The 23,519-nt window shown below is 41.8% G+C and overlaps 1 protein-coding gene across 1 annotated transcript in view; it reads right to left on the bottom strand.

Moving 5' to 3' along the window:
- Positions 1-23,519, bottom strand: part of MAPK4 (mitogen-activated protein kinase 4) — a 67,958-nt gene that overhangs the window by 12,495 nt on the left and 31,944 nt on the right. The window contains exon 2 of the mRNA XM_088152797.1: positions 18,034-19,263. Within this exon, the coding sequence (XP_088008923.1) occupies positions 18,034-18,579 (546 nt within the window). The 5' untranslated portion in view covers positions 18,580-19,263. The remainder of the gene's footprint in view (positions 1-18,033; positions 19,264-23,519) is intronic.

Here is a 23,519-nt window from a genome sequence, read left to right on the forward strand (position 1 = left end):
TGTAGTGGAAGGAAGGGAGGGAGGAAGGGGGGAAGGGGAAGGGGAAGGGATACTGGTTTTACTGCAGTTTCAAATACATTACACCTGAACTTAGAAATAAATCAGTTCAGCTCTTGAACACAGTTGATGTCATGGCTTCACTGGAATCTGGGATTGGTTTCAAACTGCTGAAGAGTTTTCCTATGGAAGTGCTCTAGGATCAGCCCTTGAAAAGAAATTATAATGGAGTTGAAAACGCAGAAATACCAAGCTTGGGAGAGGTGCTTCACCTGTTCTGTAAAATGGTGAGTGTCAGGGTTCATGACAGTCACTTGGCAGGTTAGACAAACCAGAAATTAGTTCCATGGTTAGTTATACAATCAGCTTGTTGGCACCGTTGGAAAGACTCTCCAAAGTCTGAATGCAACTCTTCCTAGAGCTCAACTGAATACCCATCTTATGGCAACACAAGAGAGATGTGAGAACAATGGTTTCTTCTTTTCTGGAAGCGATGTTTTTCTTTGTTTATTGAGTGATAAACACACTCCCCCACACATTAAAATAATCTTTAAAACATAAGGGTTGAAGATTTAAGGATACAATAATCTAAAACCATGGTTTGTTCTTGGCTTGGAAACCTGATTAATGGACACTTTAGGGTTGCATAATGATTAAACTCTCCAGAAAAAAAGATGGTAGCATCTGCTGCTATAGATATGCATCTCTCTCTCTCTCTCTCTCTGTTACTTTCTCCATATAAACAGAAATTATTTGTAAAAATCAAGAGGAACTTCCCCAGTGTCCATACAGTGGTTCTAAGCTCAACAGGATCACAGAGAAAAAACTGAAATAAAATAAACCCAGAACTGCTGTGATCTCCTAACCAGGCAGACTGAACTTCTTTTCCAAAGAACAAAGAACCAGCAGAAGCACCTGCTCAGGGGGTTTCAAAGAACCCCCTTGTCTGCTGGCTGTATCATGGGTAAATTCCTTATTGATGGATAGAGTTAACCACAGATTGCCATGCAGTGCAAAGACATCCAGAGACCCAGAGGCCTGGTTTGCACATTGCGCTAACCATCATGGGGATTGGTTAGTGTTTGCATGATGGCTGAACTCAGCCATTTTGGTTTATACAATAAGCCAGGATTGAACAGACCACGGTTTAATTAAATGTGTAAACCAAGCCCATGAAAGCAGGCTAGAAAGCCCCACTTTTAATGCCACCTTTCCATCCCCACACAGGGGAGGGGAAGACGACCCACTCCATACACAAGACCAGGTTCTTTCTCACAGGCACCCACCCATAGAGGCTGTGTTGGCAAGGGTTTAGCCACACCAATGTAATGCCTAGCAGCTACATTTGCACAATGTGTGACCTTGATCAGCATCAACCTTGGTTTTGTGGAAACTTGGCCCATTCATTTATGGTTCAGCGTGTTGTCCAAAGCCAGGGAGTGGGTCTGTTGATTTACCAGGTTAAGAATGTTGTACAAACCCAACAAACAAGTGAAACTGGAGAAAGCTCTCTTGCATTTAGTGAAGCTTTCAAAGACAACAGTTTCGGTTGATTCCTGGGCTTCATGAACATATTCCTATAAATTTCTTGACTTTCAGAAGCGATTCCCTTGGCCAGTATGCTTTTTCAACTTCCTATTCGAAGCCTACTGCCCTGGAATTTTCTGGTGGTGGTAACCCATTCCTTGCTAATCGTTTAGGAGAGAAAGCAACACATTCATTCTCTCTCTCTCTCCCTCTCCCTCTCCCTCTCCCTCCCTCTCCCACGTATTCTCCCACATTTCCTTTTGATCTGCAGAAAACCCTTCCCAGTGCAAGGATCCTGTCAGTTATGGGCAGCTTCCAGTCCCCCTGCTTTATTTTATCTGACCTGAACCTGGGCTTACACTTGACTCTACCAGTCTGGGGTTATAGATTGGAAATATTTATTTGCTAGCTGCATTTTTTCCGATCTTCTCTCTTTCAAAACAAAAACAACCAAACTGGCCAAAGCAAGTTCATTCTGAGATCTTGGGGTACCAAAACACTTGCACAGTTTGTCAGCAGGCAGGTTGTGCGAAGGTCAATCCATGTTTGTGTGAGTAAAAGCAAGATCAAAAGCTCAGCTGCACCAAAGAAAGAAATATTGAAGAAAAGACTTGGCGGGGGCCCCGTAAACAGGGCAGCAGAAGCCAAACTCGATTCACACGGGCCAAAAGGGAGTGCCAACCCATTCCCCCTGCCAAAAAACATAGTCCCCGAAAAGCTGAAGTTCATGGCTGCCCTTTAATGCTTTCCTAAAAGTGAGTAAAGGTCTTGCTTTTAACCTGTGTGCCCCATCTGGTTCTTTTTCTTGTGGTTCAAGAGATGGCAAGCTCAATCTTGGTGAGAAGGGAGAAAAAAAATCTTCCTTAATCATCTGTAAGATGAAAGGTAATTTACACCACAATATATTAAACATAATATTTATGTATTTCTTCTTTTTTATTGTGAGTCGCCCAGAGTCACCCGTGGGGGAGATGGGCGGCATACAAGCCAAATAAATAAATGAATGAATGAATGAATGAATGAATGAATGAATGAATGAAGAATTCAGCATCACCTCTACTTTCCCTTTGTCCCTTTGTTCTCCTTTATAACTGTGCATGACCAATCAACGTGCCTTGCTTCTGAAAAAGCTTTTTAATTTTTTTCTTGCTAGGACTGAAGTAATTGAGACTGATTAGCCAAAGCTCTCTACGGCAACTTTTCAGCAACTTTCCCCCCTTTCTGATTGCTAATGTTCATTAACACAAAAAAAATTCTAAAGAGCACCACCATAAATGGGCCAATAATGCATCTCCAGACATGATCTACCATCAAACAGTTTCAATGGAGCTCTTCTTCTCTGCCAGGAACTCATTCATAAAATGAGACAAAGTCTTCTTTTCAGAGAAGAGACTTCTAAAGCAAGGACTGGGAATATGCCCGTGGATCACACCCCTGGCATCCGCCAGGTTTACTTTTTTTTTTTAAAACAAGTTTCTTTTAATAAAATAAATGGAAAGGTGGCATTGGTCACAGATGCTATCATTTGGATTCCAGGGGACTTGACCCAAATGGACACCACAAGCATTCTTAGAAAAGAAAGGAGACTTAACAGAGTGTGCAAATATTGCACAATATCCTGAATATCCAACCAGCAGCAAACTGGATGGACTTAATTACAGAGGTAACCAGAGCACTGTTGAAGGCCAGGTTGGGGACAGATCATCCTTGAGAAGGTCTATCTGTGTGACTGCTAAGAGTCAACACTGATTTGATGGCATATAATCAATCAACTCACCAAATTTGTTTTGAGATTCTTTGGAGAATGCCATGCCAGTTCAATGAATGAAACACATATTTGTTTATATAGGTATCCTAAACACAACAATATTAGGACTCCTTAGGAAGAAAGGAAGGAAAAAGGAAAAACCTTGGCATTTAGGCTTGTCTCAAAGGCAGAAGAGAGTAGGCAAAAGCGAAGAAGATCTGGGAAGGAAAAGCAGCCTGGGACAACAGAGGACAACAGATTGCTTTCTATTATTTGAGGTGCATCTTCCAGATTACCACTGAAGTCCAAGTGTGGCCTACAGCTCAAAAAAAAGATGGCACCTCCTCCTCTTCTTTTAAAAAAGCTAAAATTCTCTATCTATTCAAAACTCAGTTAAACTTCAAAAAATGGCAACCAAATGTGCCCACATACTGCTATTACATATGGCAAAATCTCATCATGTTAATCACAACTAATCCTCTTTCTAACACTATTCCTAAAGTATTAAAAGGAACATAATGTAATCAGGTCATCCTACCAAACATGGTAGCCCTATTTCAGCGTTCATGTCTTCTCGGCTAACATCTTTAATAAAACAGAAAAAAATGGCAGCCTCCCCCCCCCTTTAATTTAGAATTGCAGCCACTATACTCAGTTTTCTCTTTAAAAATATGAACTGTTATATTAGGAACTCCTTGAATTTTCTCTCACTACTGCCACATTTCAGACAGCTTGCCAGTGAAGATCCAAAGATGATTATTCTGTTCACAGATGGATAAACAGGATATGGGATTTGACAAGAGCTACCATATCTAGGCTGCAAAAATTCAAATGGCCACTAGATGAGAGTAAAAAGTTAGAGATTTTCTTTATTGTGTCTCTCTGCTATTTAATGGCTATCTAGATTTTTGTGGAGTCCTTGGGGTGCTCTGAGCTTGGTTGTTTTCTTGCAAACGTTTCGTTACCCGGCTAGGTAACATCTTCAGTGATGTTACTTAGCCAGGTAACGAAACGTTTGCAAGAAAAGAACCAAGCTCAGAGAACCCCAGGGACTCCACAGTTCAACCCTGAGCTACGCGTATTCGCTTCTATTGGCACCTAGATTTTTGCAGCCCGGATTCCACTAACAACCATATTCTCTGTGTTGTACTTTATTTACTTGTTTATCTACTAGGTTTGCTATATTCTCAATAAAAATAACAATTATCATCCCCCCCCCAAAAAAAGCCACGTTCTGCTATTTCTCTGCGTTGGTGAATTTTGGCACTTGTTGAAGGTGTATCTATATGCTTGCACTTCTCTGAAGGTGTATAAATTTTTCTAAATCTGGTAACATTTTGGAGACTTTATTCCAGTTTGTAGGCCAAGGAGAGAGGTAAGATGCTATACTAGCTATGCAACCATCTTTGTGCAGTCTTATTAAGACAACTGTATTCATTAATCGGGGGGGCTGATACAGAATGGAGGCTAGAATCCACTTGCACCCTACAAGTTGTCCTGTCCCCTGAAGCAGCACAGAAAAAGCCTGCTCCACATTTTCCACAATAGCCTTTCATATATTAGACAAATGCAATCATTTTTCCTCCTGCCTCTTCTTGAGACTAAACACAACCATTCCCTTTCGGCTGTTTCTTCAGAGGACATCCTCCTGCACCCATACTGAATGCTTCACTGTGTTTTGTCAGAGTGTTTCTCTTGTGCAGAAGGTAATGCAACACGGGTTGAGGATCTGTCTGCCCAAATATTAAATGTCATGAGAGAACTATCTTCTAAGCATCCTCTAAGTGCCTCCCAATTTCAGCCAAAGAGCTGAACTAAAAGAAAAATACACTTGAAAAGAATATTTTCTATGATCAGCTTCGCCCACCCCCTGCAACTATTATACGCTACAGTACTCTATTGTATGTTCCAGTAACATCTTCTTAAACACGCCACTGTTGCTGCAGAACAGATGACAAATGCTTGTCACTGTTTAGTATTCCATTTGTCTGCTGGGACGGCTCTAGGTTTGCAGCCGAGGGCCTATATTCAGACAGTTCTCTTTTGCGCTTGATGGAAGAGGTGAGGGTTTGGCTCTTAGGGGCCTTTGGAGTACAGCACTCTTAGGAATTTTGTCCCAGGTTTAATCCCTAGTAATTGCAAGTACAGCTGAAAAATTCCTCTGCTTGGAATGCTGGAGAATCACAATTATTCAATGCTGAGCTAAGTAAATAGAGAATTTAAGGCTGCTTCTGTGATTTTACAATGCATCTCTGTAACAATCAATTACTTTTCGACCTTCTAATCCTCCTACAATCTTCCAAAGTGCACATTCAACATTTCATACACTCCACCTTGCCTTACAGGCAACATACATGTCTTACATTGTTTTATACGACAACCACCCTGGGAGGTTAGGCAGATGCCAAAATAACTTAATCAAAGTTACCAGGGAGCATTGTGACCAATTAATTACAGGTAGTCCTCGACCTATAACCATTAGGTCAGCGACCACTCAAAGTTCAAACAGTGCTGATTGATGGTGGTCCTCAGAGTTATGGCCGTTGCAGCATCCCACGGTCATGTGATCACCATTTGCAACCTTCCATGCTGGCTTCCCAGAAAGTCAGTGGGGAAGCTGGCAGAGAAGGTTGCAAGTCGCTGGAGTAAGTCTCCCCCACACACACACTCTCCCCCAGCCCCTCTGTGCTCGCTCTGTGCTGGCCAGTTGTGCACCCTCTTGCACCCTTGTGCACCCTCCCTGACCTGCACCAAGCCTCTTGCACACCCCCTCGCACCCTCCCCACACACACTGCGCCTCAATTAAAATAAGAACATCAACATCACCTCCATCTCCTCCCCAGCCCACCACACAAGCAGCCCAAATTCATCCTTTGCTGTTCCAGCTTTGAAGTAGCATTCTTCCTCTTTGCCCAATACCAGTCTTGCATACAAATGGCCTACAGTACCTCACTGATGATGCAGCTGTTGATGTGGTCAGGGGCTGGGATTTGCCTAGTTCTCACTGGGTACTTTAGACTGCTGGGAGCACACATACACACTCTCACTCCCTTCTGGTCCCTGAGCACTGAATGCCACAGCCATTTCGCGTATGCTACTGGAGAGCTCAGACACCTGTTTCCACAAAAGCTTCTGCCTGGGCTATGACTGAGCAATATGTTCTGAAGCGCTGGTCAGATATTACTCAGGCTCCTTATGCACAGGGGTGTACAGTACCTGCATTTTTTTTTTTAAGTGGGCAGTAGTGCTCTCTTGGGTGTGTTTGGGGGCATATATGTGTGGCTGCTGTTGACCCCTTCCTCCATTCATTCTGCAAGCCAGTTGGGGGGGTGCTGATATTTCAACCTGTTTTTTTAATTAGGCTGCCATAAACATCAAGAGTCACTTCTCTGTCCCACAACCTATTCATTCAAGGATAGGCCGAAGAGTGAAACTGACTACAGAGAGAGGATGAACTGATCAGTTCTGTGTCCACATGATAATATCAATCATCACCGCCACCATCATAAATTCACTCTGAAAGCCGATTAATTCCAGTTCAACACACAAACCAGTTTCAAAGATGCTTGAACCAAATCATAGTGATTTTTTTCCTTTATACTTTATCAGAAAACCTTCAATCCACTTCCTGTATCTCCAAGATATTACCTTGAATTCTTTTTTTGAAACACAGGAGGTGCCCTTAAATGTACAACTAGTCCTCAGATAACAACCATAATTGGGACTGGCAACTCGGTCGCTAAGTGACATGGTCGTAAAGTGAAAAATCATGTGACCACACTAACTTATGATGGCAGTTCTGGCAATTCTGGTTGCGGTCGTTAAGCAAATCCCATGTAGTCATTAAGTGCGACATAACGTGACCGCAACTTGTGACTTCCTGCTGGCTTCCCCATTGACTTTGCTTGTAGGAAGCCAGCAGGAAGGTGTAAGAATCAGCCAGACTCAGAATAAAAGAAACTCTCAGTTGTACCATGGGCTGGTTTCAAAACAGAAGAATTCTTTATTAAGAAGCAATCTACAGTTCTAAGTTATTGCTAGGACTAAAAGCCCACGCGCGCCAAAACCCTTTTTCTTTCCCCCTTCTTTTGCCCCCCTTTTCCCAGTCCATCCCTTTCTTGCTGGTGATCTCAGCTCTTCCTGGGTCTCAGGCTGGTACGACCTTGGTTGTCTCTGGGAACCCTATAACAGTCCACCTGTGCTTAATAGTTCTCTCCCTCTCCCCCTTTTCCATAATGGCAGAAACAAAGCAAGCCAGCTGATTAACTATTTAATGGATTGCGAGGCTTCTGACAGGAGGGTTGCAAATGGCGATTACATGACTGTGGGATGCTACAACCATTGTAATTGCGTACCAGCTGCCAAGTGCCAAATCACAATCATGTGACTGAGGGGATACTGTGACAGCCGCAACTTCAAGGGCTGGCCATAAGTCCCCCTCATTCAGCACCGTTGTAACTTTGAATGGTCACTGAAGAAGATTACCTCGGTTTTAAATTTTCATGCTAAAATGCTAATAACACCTTTATTAAAAAGCTAATAATGAAGCCTAAAATTCCAGGTAACAATAGCACCTGTGCAAAAACAGAAAGCCTTTCCCATGTACAGCCCAGCTCTCAGATTTTTGCTAGCCAAAGAGATGTTTCTCAAGCACAAATACCTCTAGCCATGAAAGCAGCCATGATAAAAGACTTCCAGTCAGTGAACTATTTTCAGTTTGGCATATATGCGTCCAGAGAAGCAGAAACATTTGCAGTCTCTTTCTCATAACCTTATGGTGCGTCAAAGAGGAGGTGGGTCTCTTCTCTGATAACGGGGCTATCTGCAAGTGTGAATTACAGGTAATCCTTGTTTAGTGACTGACTCAGACAGCAACCATTTGCAGTTACAATGGTGATGAAAAAGTAACTTTGTGACCAATACCTGCATTTACAATTTTCACAGCTTCTCTTTCTCAGTCATGCGTTCACTATTATAGTCAGTTAGTACAAGTTGTCTTGTGCCTGACCCTTTTTTTCCCTTTCTTTCTCCCCTTCTCTCAGAGTGGAGGGATTGCCTAAATGAGGATCTGTTCCTGAGCTGCTTTTCTCTGCAGTGCAGAGCATCCCTGCAAAGGGCAAAGTTGACTCAGCTCTGTGACCTTAATTAGCTGGTTGGCAGCTGCTTCCTGTAACTGACAAGACTCTAATCAGTTTCACACTAAAGGCTTTTGTTTGCCTCCTAAGCAATGTGGTAGGCAAACAGCAGGTGCTAGCACATTCCTTTCAATGTGTATTCCCCACTGTGTGCCTGCTTACTCTCTTGTAATCCCTTCCTCTCCAATGAATGGAAATACAAACATTAATTCCCTTCTTGCCAATTATCCCAGCAGCGGGGCAAGCATTCCAAAGAGCAGGGGAATGGGGGAAAAGGGCTGTAAGATTTGCCCTTTTACACAGCTTCCTCATGAGTCAAGTTCCATAAAACTTCCCTGTTGTTTGGGCTCACCTGGCTGTTTGGGGTTGTATCCTTCTGATGCTATAAAACAAAGGAAACCTGAAGTAAAATTGTAAGCACAATCACCGTCATGTGATTCTTCACTTAGCAACCACTTCACTTTAAGGAATGAGTTGCTGGTCCCAGTTGTGGTCGCTAAACAAGGACTACCTGTATTTAGACAATGATTGCTTGAGCCCTGACAAGTCTGAGAATCAATTCTTACAATCTCCAATTGGTGGAGGTTTTTTCTCCTGGGAAGTAACAGCTGGTTTCAGGCAAAGCAAAACCAGGAGAATCAAGTAAATCACCTTCCTTAACTTGTCCTGAATGAAATATCAGGACTGTACCACTACAGTACTTGTCTAGTACAGTACAGTATTCTGCCTGAGGCAGAAGAGAGCTTGGCCATCAGGGCACTGCCACTTAAACTGGGCAGCCTCTGCTCACTCAAAGACTGGGGGAATATGCATTAAGGCAGCCATGAAGAAGAGCCAAAAGAAGAGGAGGAGGAGGAGGGGAAACAAGTGAAGATTAGAAATGGAAGAATTTGCACCTGGACAAAAGCATAATATCCATTGAATGAAGCAAGTTAACTACAAAATAAGGACATTAGTTAGAAGAGAAGTTTGTTGTATCTGATGTTTTCCAATAAGCCCCCAATTCTCTTCTTCGATCTCTCACCTGTAGGAAGTGGAGGAATCAAAGGTCTTACTGGATTTTTACAAAAGGATAAGCACTTCCCCTGTTTTGTTCAAGGTTTCTGAAAACCGAAGCAAACTGAGTCAGAAGAGCACAGACGCAAGGAACGGTTCCCACTGGCAGTGACGTGTTTTCTTAAATTAGAGAAGACAAAACGTAAATATATAACACTGGAACACCCTCCTGCTAGCTTGGCGCATCTGGTGGTAGGAGGAAGAAGCCATGCTACAAACTGGAACCTCCCCTACCATATGACAAGAATTGCATTCTCCATGCTCAGAGGCCGAAGTAACTCATGGTTAAGCTTTCCACAGCAACCACCCTTTCCTGATCACGGAAAACAAAGATAAAAATGTGGCTGGTTACAGCCGGATACTATTTTTTGCCTGCATCGATTACTCATGCTCATTTCCTATACAGTCCAGTGGGTGGAAGGAGGTGTAAAGGCTCCTCTTGCTATCTGATTTGGGTTTGGGGGAACTGTAAACTCAAGTTCCGTATGTGGCTTTCTGCATTCCTGGAGGCAACTCCAAATGTGAATACCAAAACTGGCCTCTGGTGAACACTTCACTTGCGTCTCAGGATGCAGGAGAATTTCATCTGGTTCACTTAACAATGTGGACCTGTCTTTTTTCCCCCAAGTTAATTGTTTTACTGCATTATAAAATACGATTCAGACATTATAGAATACAGGTCATAACTGAGTACAGTGGTATTCATACAATACAAACTGGAAACTGTTAATGCAATGATGATTAAGATAAACTAAACCTTTAAAGATGAGGGGACAATATATCAATGCTGAATATGATTTCTAAAATATTTATGAACATAAGGTTGCTTCAGTCGTGCAATTAATGCTAAATATGACATTGACAAAAATTGCAAAGTGCATTACATTATTTTATAATGTGAAAAAAGTTTAGATCTTTGAGGACCTATCTAATCCACTTTTCTTCAGTTATGATGCAGATTGGAATAGTATTGACCTCTGGATTGTACATAGCTTGGATATCTGTGATGCAGCTGTTTGTAGAGTAAATACTATTGCATTTCATGCTGTTAAAAATTGTAAAACTGCTGCTAAGATGCAACTTTATTTGCCATATATCTATCTATTTGTATGCAGTGTTTTTGTACCACATTCACTGCCAAAGTGAATGCCTCTGAAGTCACACAAAAACCGGCATGAATTTGGAGACGTTTCTCCCAGAGCTGTACGTGTTACAGATGGGGACATAAAAACTGTAGGTATACGCTTCATCTTAAAATGAACACTTTTTTCATTTTTAAAAAAATGTGTAGAATGATGCAGAAATTTGACAGAATGTGATTAGGACTGAACAAACAAAAATATAGTAAGGTTTGCATCATCCCAGGTTTGCTACTGAAAGGATCTCATTGTAAGATGGAGGACTACAAGATGGAGGACTACAGCGTGGACATTTTGTACACACTGAAGGATCTCTCTGAGGATCCATGATTTCAGCAGTATCTTTAAACCAGTGTTTCTCAACCTTGGCAACTTTGAGGTGTGTGGACTCCCAGAATTCCCCAGCCAGCATGCTGGGAGTTGAAGTCCATACATCTTAAAGTTGCCAAGGTTGAGGAACACTGCTTTAGACCTTTTCATTATTGATAGGTTTTTGGTTCCTGCTATACCCTCTGGCAGATACACACACACTGAAAGGATCTTAGGCAGCTGAATCTCATCAGGCTTTCCAGCAAGGGCTGGGCTAGTATAACCAGGCTGCAAAAAACCAGATAACCATTAGAGTCCAGCAAAACATTAGAGATTATAAATAAAGATTTAGTCACTGAACTAGACGATCTGGAAAGTGAAATTAAATGGGCCCTAGAAAGCACTGTTAACAACAAAGTTTCATGAGTTGATGAAATACCAGCCAAAATGTTTATCACTTGCAAATTGATGCAGTTCAAATGCTACCTGTGGTCTGTAAGAAGACACAGCAATGGTCAAGAGGCCAGAAAAGACCCATTATATTCTAGGACTCAGAAAGGACAGTGACAAAGAATGCTCAAATTACTAAACAATTGCAGTTACCTCACATGCAAGTAAGATAATGCCCAAGGTTTTGCAAACCAGACTTCAACAACACATAAAACAAGAACTAGCAGATGTACAAACAAGATTCAGAAGAGGCAGAAGACCGGGAATCGCATTGTTAACATTGGATGGATAATTAAAAAGGTAAGGGGGTTTAAAAATATGTCTATTTTTCTCTACAACAAATTGTAGATAGCCCTTAAAAACATGAATATATCAAGCCACGTCATCTGCTTATTGAAGAATTTGTATGATGACCAGAAACAATAGTCGGAACGGAATATGGAACAACTAAATGGTTCAGAATAGGGATAAGAGTGTGCAAGGTTGTTTGTTATCTCCGTATTCATTATATCCTCAATATATTATGAGAAATGCTGCAGTAGAAGGAACAGAACCTACTGGGAGAAACATCTACAACTTCAGATATGTTGATGACACTACTTTGATGGCTAGAAGCAAGGAAGACTTAAGCAATCTCTTGGTAAAGGTGAAAAAAAAGTGTAAAAAGCCAGTCTTTTTTTCAAAAAGGTATCTCACAAGTAATGGTAACCCAATGCAAATAGGGAGCGAAGTAGTAACAACAGACTTTATCTTCCAAGACTCAAAAATTCACAAGGATGGTGACTGTAAGCCATGAAATACAGAGATGTCTACTAATTGGGAAGAGACAAATCTAGATGAAGTATTAAAATATAGAAACATCACATTGATAACAAAAGTTTGTCCTGTCAAAGCCATGGTTTTCTGATGTAATAAATGGCTATGAAAGCTGGATCATCACCCTGAGTGCAGAAATAATGAAGAATACTTTGCACTACAAGAAGAAATCATTTACTAGTTAAAGTAAAACTAGACTGCTCACTGGAAGCGCTGTCAATGAAATTAAAGCTTAAATATTTTGGATACATAATGTGAAGGGAAGACACGTTGGAGAAGACCCTGATCCCTAGAAAAATCAAAGACAATAGGCTAATTCTAATACGCAAGCAGGAAATTACAAGAATTCCAAGCAGCAGCTACTTACAGACAATCCAGGCAGAGTTATGCCATCCAGGTCATGAAGAGTCAAAAGTAACTGAACCGCAGAACAAGTAGTTACCCAGCATTTTGTAGCCCTAAAGCAGTGTTTCTCAAACTTGGCAACTTTAAGGTGCGTGGACTTCAACTCCCAGAATTCCCCAGCCAGCCATGCTGGCTGGGGGAATTCTGGGAGTTGAAGTCCATGCATCTTAAAGTTGCCAAGTTTGAGAAACACTGCCCTAAAGGGTAACAAAAGAACACACAAAAATAGATACCACAATGTTCTGAATTCCCTATCAGAAGCCTCCCACAACTCATTGAGTTAAATCTTCTGTCTTAAAGCTCTTTGCAGGTCCCCTCATTCTTGATGGCTGCCAAAAATGCTTTAAATGTTTCATTTATTTATTTCCCTTCATTATATTATCTACTTCCCCTCGTTCTTGACTGGTGCAAAAAACGATTCAGATCATGTATTTATTTATTCCCCCTCATTCTATTGTTTACGTCCCCTCGTTCTCGATGGCTGCAAAGAAGATTTAAATCATGCATTTATTTATTTATTTCCCCTCATTAGATCGTTCATTTCCCCTCATTCTCGACGGCTGCAAAAAATGATTTAAATCATGCATTTATTTATTTGTTTCCCCTCATTCTGTTGTTTACGTCCCCTCGTTCTCGATGGCCGCAAAAAATGATTTAGGCATTTATTTAGAGCTCTCGTTTTTTTTTTTTCCTCAGGGTGCGGAGGAGAAAAAATTTTTTTTTTTAACTGGCTGACAAAGATATGCAGGTAGGGCATTCTCGTCCTGTTGGCTGCGGCTTCTGGCAGGTGCTAGCTGATATCTCCATCACGGCCCTGTTATTAATCCAAAAGACGAGCACTGAAAAAGGTAGTAATTTACTCACAGGAGCGCGTAGCCGATTTCCTATCATTATCTTGTATTCCCTGATGAGAAGATGGTATCCTGTTTAAAGCCATTACTTTCTTTAGCCGCACGCTAAAGCTGCGATTCTTCTGTTGCTGCGGTTTTAAAAATTCCACATGCTTTTTTAAAAAATGAATGAAACGCAGAACTTTTTTTTTTTAGATTTATTTAAACTGGGCGGCAGCATCACTTCATCACTGAACTCATTCTTCAACCTCAGCTAAACAACCACATTTTTGCGCAGGAGATATGGCGGCAGATTGGGGTTTCAGAAGTACAAAGCGTCTTTAAAAGGGAAAAGAAATAAAGGTGGGGAATTCAAGGGCTATGAAATACTGAACTTTGGTGGGGGGGTGTGAGGGTAAGGGGGGGAGAGAGAGAGAGAGAGAAAGAAACCAGGACTGAATGGAGTCTCCTGGATAAGAACATGATTGGCATTTTAATCACGCTGCAACATTTTCTTGCAGACTCCATTTTGCTAGCCAAAAATGAGAGTCAGTTCTGTAAAGGAGTGGGGAAACCTAGTCTTAATTTGAAAGCTTGCTGGATGGCCTCAGGTCGGTCTCTATCTCTCAGTCCTAGGAAGGAGGCCACAGCAAACCCCTTCTGAACCCAGTTGACAGGAATCAAATGCAAATCAGGGAACAGAATGTCACCATTTGGACTTTTTGCTTCAGCTCTACTGATGCACCCTGAATGCAGATTTCTAAAATTATAATTAAGGATTGAGGGTCACCCCCCAAAATATACAGACCTCCCCCAGAAGCAGCATATTTCTAATTATGAGCTGCAAAGGAAAAACCAGCTTCCTGCCCCATGCTTTGCTTGCTTGCTTCTGATTGCCCCCCTCCCCCGGAGAAACTGGATTGTACAGCAAGTTGGTCAGTCTTTTTGAGAAAAAGAAACAAAAAAAGGATTTTTCCTTTTCTTTCATGTTCCCAAGATCCGAGGGGCCATGGCAGTGATGCAGGGACATCACCTGAGAGGGGTAGAATTTTTGACCCCCAGATGTTGGGCAGGATAAGTAAAATGTTCATTCATCCTATTAGCAGCCAAATGCTCCTATTTTACTTTAAGAAAGAAATCATATAGCAGGTTCTTCAGCAGCACAATTCTGGAGGTCTCCAGAGGCCACAAAACGGGCTGGATAAAAAAAGCAAGCCACAGGTGCCTTTAGCCATCCCTGGACAGACATTTAATTTGACCAAGAAAGGAGGAACTTTTGTATTCCCAGGTTCTTTATGAAATGGCATGGTAGTCACTTAGACATCGAGGCAGAAGGCAAACAGGGCTGGGATCTTCTGAAGATGACACAAATGGAGTCCTTGGGGTTCTCTGAGCTTGGTTGTTTTCTTGCAAACGTTTCGTTACCCAGCTAGGTAACATCTTCAGTGCTAGAAGGGAGTGGGGTTTGCTCCCTGTTTATATACAGTAGCTTGCCCTGCTGGTGTTGGTGGGGGTGGGGGTTTTGTTTTATTTTTTCCCTCTGGTAGTTCCTTGATTAAGGTATTGTTGGCCATATAAGATATATGCTTACCAGCAATCTTCACCCAGATAAGCAGAGATTAACACCAAGATTACCACCAGACATACAAGCAGTAAACAATACCTTAATCAAGGAACTACCAGAGGGAAAAACAGAACAGAACAAAACCCACACCCCCACCAACACTGGCAGGGCATGCCACTGTATATAAACAGAGAGCAAACCCCATCCCATTTCAGCACTGAGGATGTTACCTAGCCGGGTAATGAAACGTTTGCAAGAAAACAACCAAGCTCCGAGAACCCCAAGGACTCCACAGTTCAACCCTGAGCTACACATATTCGCTTCTGTTGATGACACAAGTGCCCTAGCTGAAGAAATCTTGACATACTCAGGCAGCAAAGATCTGATAGCCCAGAAGTAGATATATATGTTAGAGGGGGAATCTACCCAAACGTTACTGGAGAAACAAGACACTTCTAAGAGAGACGGAAGGGAGAAATATCAGAGAGGACCCAGCTCCCGCTGAAATTAATTAGCACAGTGTAGCACCCCATTCCTATTTAATCCCTATAGCAAATGCCTCGTGTTTCTCCTTGACTGCTTCAACACAAGCTTGGGCACAGAGTCTGCAAAAGGTAAGAAGAACATTTGCTGGGAAAGATGCAAGACTTCCAACATAAGGACGTGTGAGCTGTGCAACAGATGTACAGAATTGTAAAGGGGGGCCCTTTTTTATTTTAACAGCATGAGGCGTGATAATCGTTACAATACCAAATATTTACTACAATATCTGCCTTGTTTAAACTGGCACATTTATTTTAACAGTAGGAGGTGCAGGCATTCAGATCTTTTTCAAGTTTGCACCCAGTTGCAAGCTGTATGCTTTTAAGCTCTCTTTTATCTACTGTAATTACGCTGTATTATTTAATATATGGGTAACACTGTTATTGGAAGGAGGCAGTCAACTTCCTGAGATGTATCAGCTGATGCATGATGGAAGCCCCAGCATGCTGGCAGAAACCAGTTCACCTGTTGAACTGCAGGTTTAAGCCAATACATGAGAAAGCATATTACCTGTAGAGACATTAATGCAGTGTTCTCAACCTTGGCAGCTTTCAGATGGGTGGACTCCAACTCCCAGAATTCCCCAGCCAGCATGGCTGGCTGGGGAATTCTGGGAGTTGGAGTCCACCCATCTGAAAGCTGCAAGGTTGAGAAACACTGCATTAAGGTATTGACAAGGGAGAATGAGAGAGGAGGCTTCCATCAGCTATCGCATCTGTCTTGGACAATAATACAATTTTACACCAACTCTAGAATCACTGGGTAAAAAAAGCGTAGCAGATATCTCTAGCCTTCCTTTGCCTTGATCCTGTATGCTCATCTTCCAGTAACGAAGCACAATATTTGGCTTACTTCTGTACTTAACAAGAAATCACCAACACCCTAATTTAAGTCCCCAATAAAAAAGTCATAACTTATCATAGACGGGGAATCTATCACCTTCTAGATGCAGCTGAACTACAACTCCCAACTTCTTTAGCATTGACTGGATAAAGTTGCTGGAAATTGTACTTCAGCCACATCTGGAAGGCCCTAAGTTCTCCATCCCTTTCATGATGAGGCATGATACTTTGGCTCCAAGCCTGTGATGGAATGGAATTATGAAGGCCAGGCTCAGGGAGAAAAACATTTTCTTAGCTCGCCGGAGGAGCGTGGGAGATGCAAGAGGATGAGACTGGCACCTCCCTGAGGAATTCACAGTGTTGTGGCTGGCATTACTTGGGAGCTGGGGTTTCAGTCTGGGAAGATTGATGTCAGGCCTAGCCCAAGGAACTCCAAGAGACCATGTAAATTCAGTTCAGCTATGTTTATTAGCTACAACCTCTAGCAAGAATCTTCCCAGACTGAAACCCCAGCTCTCAAGTAATGCCAGCCACAACATTGTGAATTCCTCAGGGAGGTGCCAGCCTCATCCTCTTGTATCTCCCACACTCCTCAGGAGATGTAAGAAAATGTTTTTCTCCCTGAGCCTGGCCTTCATAATTCCATTCCATCACAGTATCCAAGTGGTCACCTGGATATAGCTGAACTCAAGGGCACCTTTATTTCTACCCTACAATGCCCAGAGACATTTGATAGAGATAGAGATAGAGATAGAGATAGAGATAGAGATAGAGATAGAGAGAGAGAGAGAGAGAGAGAGAGAGAGAGAGAGAGAGAGAGAGAGAGAGAGAGAATACAGGTTTAGGTGATATAGATATATTTGCAGTATTGCTCAGTGCTCTTTCTTTATACCATTATCTAATATGACCCCCCTCTTGTTTTCCCCCATCCCAGGTGACAGGACCATTAAACCATTAAAGTACTTGGGAACTGGGGTTTCAGTCTGGGAAGATTCTTGCTAGAGGTTGTAGCTAATAAACATAGCTGAACTGAATTTGCATTGTCTCTTGGAGTTCCTTGGGCCAGATCTCAATGCAATTCTCAAAAGAAACTCTCCCCACCACCCCACCTTCCATTTGGAAAAGAGCTTTAAGAAACTGAAGCCACCACCAATAAGATACTCTCTTTTACACAATGATTGTATTGCCAGATATTCCAGAAGGGTCCCTGAGGAAGATCTTAGTCTATGGTAGAATCTTATGGGCAGAGATGTTCCTTTTCCTTGGGTAGTCTGATCCCATGCCATTTGGTACTTCTGCAGAACCTGTGATCCCCTCCTCCAAGAAGCTGCTGAACTACAACTATCATCAGATGGTATCATCAGTGGTGAGTATCTCTAGGAAGTGAGCGCCACCCAAGGAAGTAAAGAGAGCAAAATACCATCCTTCAATGCTATGTCCAAAGTCCTATGCCTACCTATCTAGCTGGAGAATGAACCTAACTGGGATCTGAGTTGACCTGAATAGGATTGCATCAATGTGTCATTATTATTATACAACACAGAGACTTCTGAATGGGTCACTGGTAGGAACAAGTCTCATAAAACCTGAGATTAATCTGGGATGGTAAATCTGATTTCATAGCCCATGAACAGCATTTGGAAAATGGTAGCAAAACAAATGGAAGGCCATACCTTGTGTGAGTAATGTTGGTCCACAACTCGGGCTAATCCAAAGTCACCAATCTTCAACACCAAGTCATTAGTATTGATAAAAATGTTGGCAGGTTTTAAATCCCTATGTAAGACATTGGCTGAATGAATGTATTTCAGGCCTCTGAGCAACTGGTACATGAAAAGTTTAGCATGTTCCTCAGAAAGTGGTCCTTGCTCCAATAGACGGGCCAGGTCAGTCTCCATATATTCCTGGATGATGTACACCACGTTGAATTTGAACAAGTCTCCTTGAAGGTCTGCTCCTTTGGGCCCTAAGACATCATAGACTTTCACAATGTTGTCGTGATCCAGTCGGCGGATTATCTTGATCTCGCGGAAAGCGTGCTTCAAGCTCTGTGCATCGTTGATGGCGATCTTTTTCACAGCGACTTTGCAGCAGCTTTTGCTGTCAATTGCAGACAGAACCAGCCCATTCACACCAAAGCCCAAAGGTCTGAAGTTGATGAATCGGCAACCCAGATCATAACCGTATACGCTTGCAATGTAATCACACTTCTCTGCCATGGTGCAGGGTTTACTCCTGCTTTGCCCAGTAATAAAATTCCAGTAGATGAAACACTCCCCAGTTATCAGTGTGGCATGAAATAAAACAAATCTTCATTCTTATCAATTAAAATCTGTGATTTTTCATGCCAGGAGCCCATCAAATCAAAGGAGAAGACACTCATTTCAAAGGTATAAATCTGTAGAGTGCATCTCCAAGTATTTTTCCAAAGTAAGCTTGCTAACTTAGAAGCATTAATTTGAATGAGGGACTAGATGGAAAAAAAATTTTTTAATCGTTTTTAAATTACTCTCCTCATTTTTTAATTCCTGGAAATGCAACGTAATGAACCTTCAAATTCTAGAATATGTTTAATATCCCATTGGTTATTGACAGATATGGACCTTCTGCTGCAGGCTCTGGAAAGCAACATTTATACCTGAAACTTTTTTTTGTCATGGGCTCTGTCAGCACTTTTCTTGAGTGAGACCAGAATGAAGGCTGATATTCATTCCTTAATACAAGGCTAATTTCCCGTCCCATCATCATAAAAAGATAAATTTTCTTCCCTGTCAATTGAATGCAAGGCCACAGATGTCTATCCTCAGCATCTTCCTCCTTTTCTGCATCTTTCTCTTGACGATGGATTCCTCATTTACTTTTCATTATGTCTCTCTCCTCCTCACTTCTGACAACATTTCTTCCTGTAAGGGGAAAAAAACCCATAAAATTAACTTACTAATATACTTACTTTTATTTAAATGCTGTCTTCCTGAAGTTTAACATTCCTAAGGAAAACACAAATGGGATAGGCAAATGCTTTTGAGAAATTCAGGTCTTATCCCTGCAGTAAAGATGTGATGTTACCATCATATTCTAACCCTTCCAACTCCTTTGTAAGTTCATGAAATATCAGTCTATATTAACATCTGTCCCTCTCTGTTGGTCGCCCTGTTGAATAGGCAAGAAAGAGGGCAAGGAACCAGCTCAACCTGGTCATACCATTAAGCAGAATGAAAGAGCTTCCTTACGCAGCTAATTTTGGATGTCATGAAAAGGAAGCAAGTTGTTAGGCATTTTATTATGTTACTTTCATTCCTACAGTCCCTAAGACCCTTCTTGATGCTTGGGTTCTTATTTTTTGTTTTGCCCCAAGTGCCCGAATAATTTGATTAGCTTTGAGAAGCACTGATGGGAAGGTGCCCATTTGTAGCTTGGTTTGACCAGCAAAATGTCTCAGGGGCATCAATTACGTTCTACAAAATAAGAAATCCAAGCATCTGAGCCATGGTGTCATTAAAGCTTTCAGCAAGGGTGATAATCAACCTTTTCTAGGCTCAAGCTGAAACCCTGCACAATCTCCTACAAGACTATCAAAACTCTGTGCTATTTCTGCATTCTCATTAAGAGCACAATCTCACAAAGTTCAGAAAAAATATCACTTCCGTTTCCTTCCCTCCTGATCATTCAACTAGTGTCACATTGCAAACCCTCGTCTAGAAGCGATGTTCTGCTAGGCTGTAAGAATACGTGGAGGGGAGCAAGTTTCCTTTAATGCTTACCCCAAAATAATTTTCCTGCTTACCTACTGAGGCCTCCTCACCTTATGTAATGGTATGTGGGAATGACCTTGGGAGACAGAAGAAAGAGCTGCAGAATAGACAATGGTTAGATAACAGGCAGCTTAGCCTGCAGCAGGAATGTGGGTGTGGCAAATGTTTTAGAAGGGACCTTCCCTAGTTTCTTGGTCTGTAAAGGTGAGGGGCAAAAGATGTACTTTTAGACTTGCAAGATTCTGTTAATGTAACCATTCAATAAAGTTAGAGCTAGTACTGCTTGGTCTGCTTCTTGTCTGTACTACCTCGCAAGGCTGACACCTTTTCAGCCCTATCTTGGCTTGCAGTCATGGAAATGCCCCTTTTACATAATCAAAAGTATGCTAGAGAAATCCAGTTGGCTGTCACAAGAGGAAAAGGTGCCTGCTCCTTTTTATAGACCTCCATTGCCCTTCTTGTCTTTCTTCAATGCTGCTTCTTCTCATGGCAACAGCAGTTGGTCTCCATCAAAAGTCCTCCTGCCCCACAAGAACATTGTGTTTAATACTGCAATAGAATGCCTATCTTTTTATATCACTTCCTCTTTAATTTAATGAAGAAGAACTTGTTTTAGCATTCCTTTCAAAGGAGAAGAGAATTTCAGTTAAATTCTTCTGAGTGGCACGTCATGTTCTTGCACTGATGCAGTGATAAGTTGGGCAAGGGGTGTGCGTGAACATCCTGTTTTTCATTGTACCATCATCCCTCTAAGGACAAGCTTGTTTATTCATTGAAACTGAATGTAGGAGACTTGATACATGTACAGCTTTGTCCTGTAATTGATATGAATGTCTAGGAAACAGAGGAGTAGTGGACAGAATTTACTACCAATAGTTAACATATGGTATTTCGTGCTACAAGGTGCTGGGATAGGTACCACCTTGGATATCTTTAAAAAGCAGTTGGATACATTTATGAAGAAGTATTAGGGGTTATAAGCACTGGAGGCAGCACATCTACTTATACCAGTGGCTAGAAAACAGAAGTAGGAGGGTTACTGCTTGCATTTGCATCTGCTTGTGGGCTTCTAAGGAGCATTTATATACCATCTTAACAAACAAAGTAGGTTTTATCTGCTTCTGCATGGCTCTTCTGATGTTCTCAGTGTCCTCCTTTCCAGCAACTAAGAGGAATGACCCAAGTTTTGAAACTTTGAGGGATGGGGGAAAGACAAGAAATTCTCCCTGTCTCACAGTTATAAAAGGAGGCCCATAACTATCTCAGCAGATACTGTTCTTGATGGGCAGCAAGCTAATAAAAATGTATTTCACAATTCTCCTAGCCCAATCCAGTTTCATAACAGCTTATGAAGAAGGGGAAGCTGATATGTAGCTTGGAAGATGCTGAACTGAATCTGCCAATAATTGCATACCTTGACTAAATGGAAGATTAGCCAAATCATCAAACATTTTGGTTTTGCTCCTTGAGTGCTTTCCAAACAGCAATGCCACCAGGTTGTTCCGATGGGTATATTCTACAGTATTCAAGTGAAAAAGGTAACTGGAAATCAGCCTCTGATAATGACCTCACATTTCTGCAATGCTGGCTGATCACAGGTTATATTTAGCAACAGTCCCTGTGCCAAATGAACAGAGGCCAACAGAGAGATAAAACACACACACACATACACACCCCAGCTATGTAGCAACAGAGAGCAGGCTGCGGTGTAAGACATATGGGCACAATCTCCTGTATTTAGATGGCACATAAACCATCACACTAATACACACCATGTGTTCCCCTGGGACAGATTTGGACAGGATCTCACTTCACATTAAGTTTGCCAATAATGCATATTCATAGGACAACCATAAGCAAAAGAGACCAAAACTTCTATGCCTTTTTCAATGGTGGAGAAAGCATTTTAGCCAATTTAGCTTCTTGATAGGGTAAGAGAAATGTACTGAAAACTTTACTTCCAAACTGCTATTTAAAGCAAAGCCACATAGGTGTTTGGAGAGGGCAAGAACTTTAGGCAGCTGTTGCGGGGCACACCAAAGGTTGCTAATGGAGGCATCTTAAACTCCATCTCCCCATATCTGCTCTCTACACCTACTGTAATTCATTTTTAAAACCACTTGCATATCAAAAATTGACAGCAAATAAGATCTCTCTCTCTCTCTCTCTCTCTCTCTCACACACACACACACACACACTGAGCAAGATGGGTATGCACCCATAATTTAAAGGTACAGGAGATATGACCTTCACATATTGACCACTCTGCAAATATCTACAGGCAGAAGACATGCACAATATCTATATGGGCCCACAGAGGTAGGGCCTTTGAATGGGTTGATTGACATGCTGGTTTGAACTCAGATCTATAAGACTATATAGTTGTCAGCTATCTAGTCCCTAAGATACTTAGCTGGGTAGCCACTATGACAAAGAAGTGGCAGAACAAGATCCTAATCCACCTCGTCAAATGGCCTATAATCAAGACCTGCTGTTGTTCATTGACACTCCTCTTTCTGCTGTCCAGAACTGACAGTGGGGGACAGCCTCAAAGGGCCAAATTTGACACAGATGACCCTTCCTGACCACTGGCCCCATACACACATGGCAAAAATGTAGATGCAAATACTCTCACTTTCCATTGGGAAGCCATATTGGTTTGGGGTAACAAAGCTTGCCAAGTGTTTCTCTGCAGTTGTAACTAAGAATCTCCACCCAAGATTTTCTATGGCAGTCAACAGTCATCTTCAAGTAATGTATTCATTTCAGACAGGAGCAGTAGGTCTCAGTCTCCAGATAATGATTTTGAGATAGAGGCTTCAAAATCTTATGGATTCTATGGAATCTGGAAGCCCACTTCACAGGAGGGTATTCTACAAACCTTATGGAAGGAGTTTGGTTCCAGTGATGGTACCAGAACCTAAGCATTCTTTCCAGCTGCCACCTGACAACATTTCACATTTACATTAAGCTAAGACTTATTTAGTAACCATATGGCTGGGTTCACACCATACATTAAACCATTACACCAAGCCAAAACCAAACTAACTGCTCTTTGGTTTTGTAAATTGTCAGAAGACAATTACTCTGAGTCCAAGAAAGAGACTACAGTTTAAGCCAGCAGCAGCACTAACCTCTCAGCTCTTGGCTTGGACAGTCTCATTTTAATTCTTACAAATTTTTACCTAAAAAAGAACAAATTCAGCTGGTGGACTTTGTTATTCAGGGATTCTATTAACCTCATATCCATCCAGGATCAAGATTTGGCTTCTTGGACAGTAAACGGACCTTGAGGTCCGATCTCTGCCCAAATCTCTGGATTACTATTATCAGTCAGGATGAAATTACTGCCTTGGAGTCCAACTCAGTAGAGTGCAGTTTAGAATAGTTTGTCCATCTGCAGATGT

The sequence above is a fragment of the Python bivittatus genome, unplaced genomic scaffold, assembly GCF_059951505.1.
Source record: "Python bivittatus isolate LINGU-HERP-01145 unplaced genomic scaffold, Pbiv_v1 ctg000570_np1212, whole genome shotgun sequence".
Taxonomy (NCBI): Eukaryota; Metazoa; Chordata; class Lepidosauria; order Squamata; family Pythonidae; genus Python; species Python bivittatus.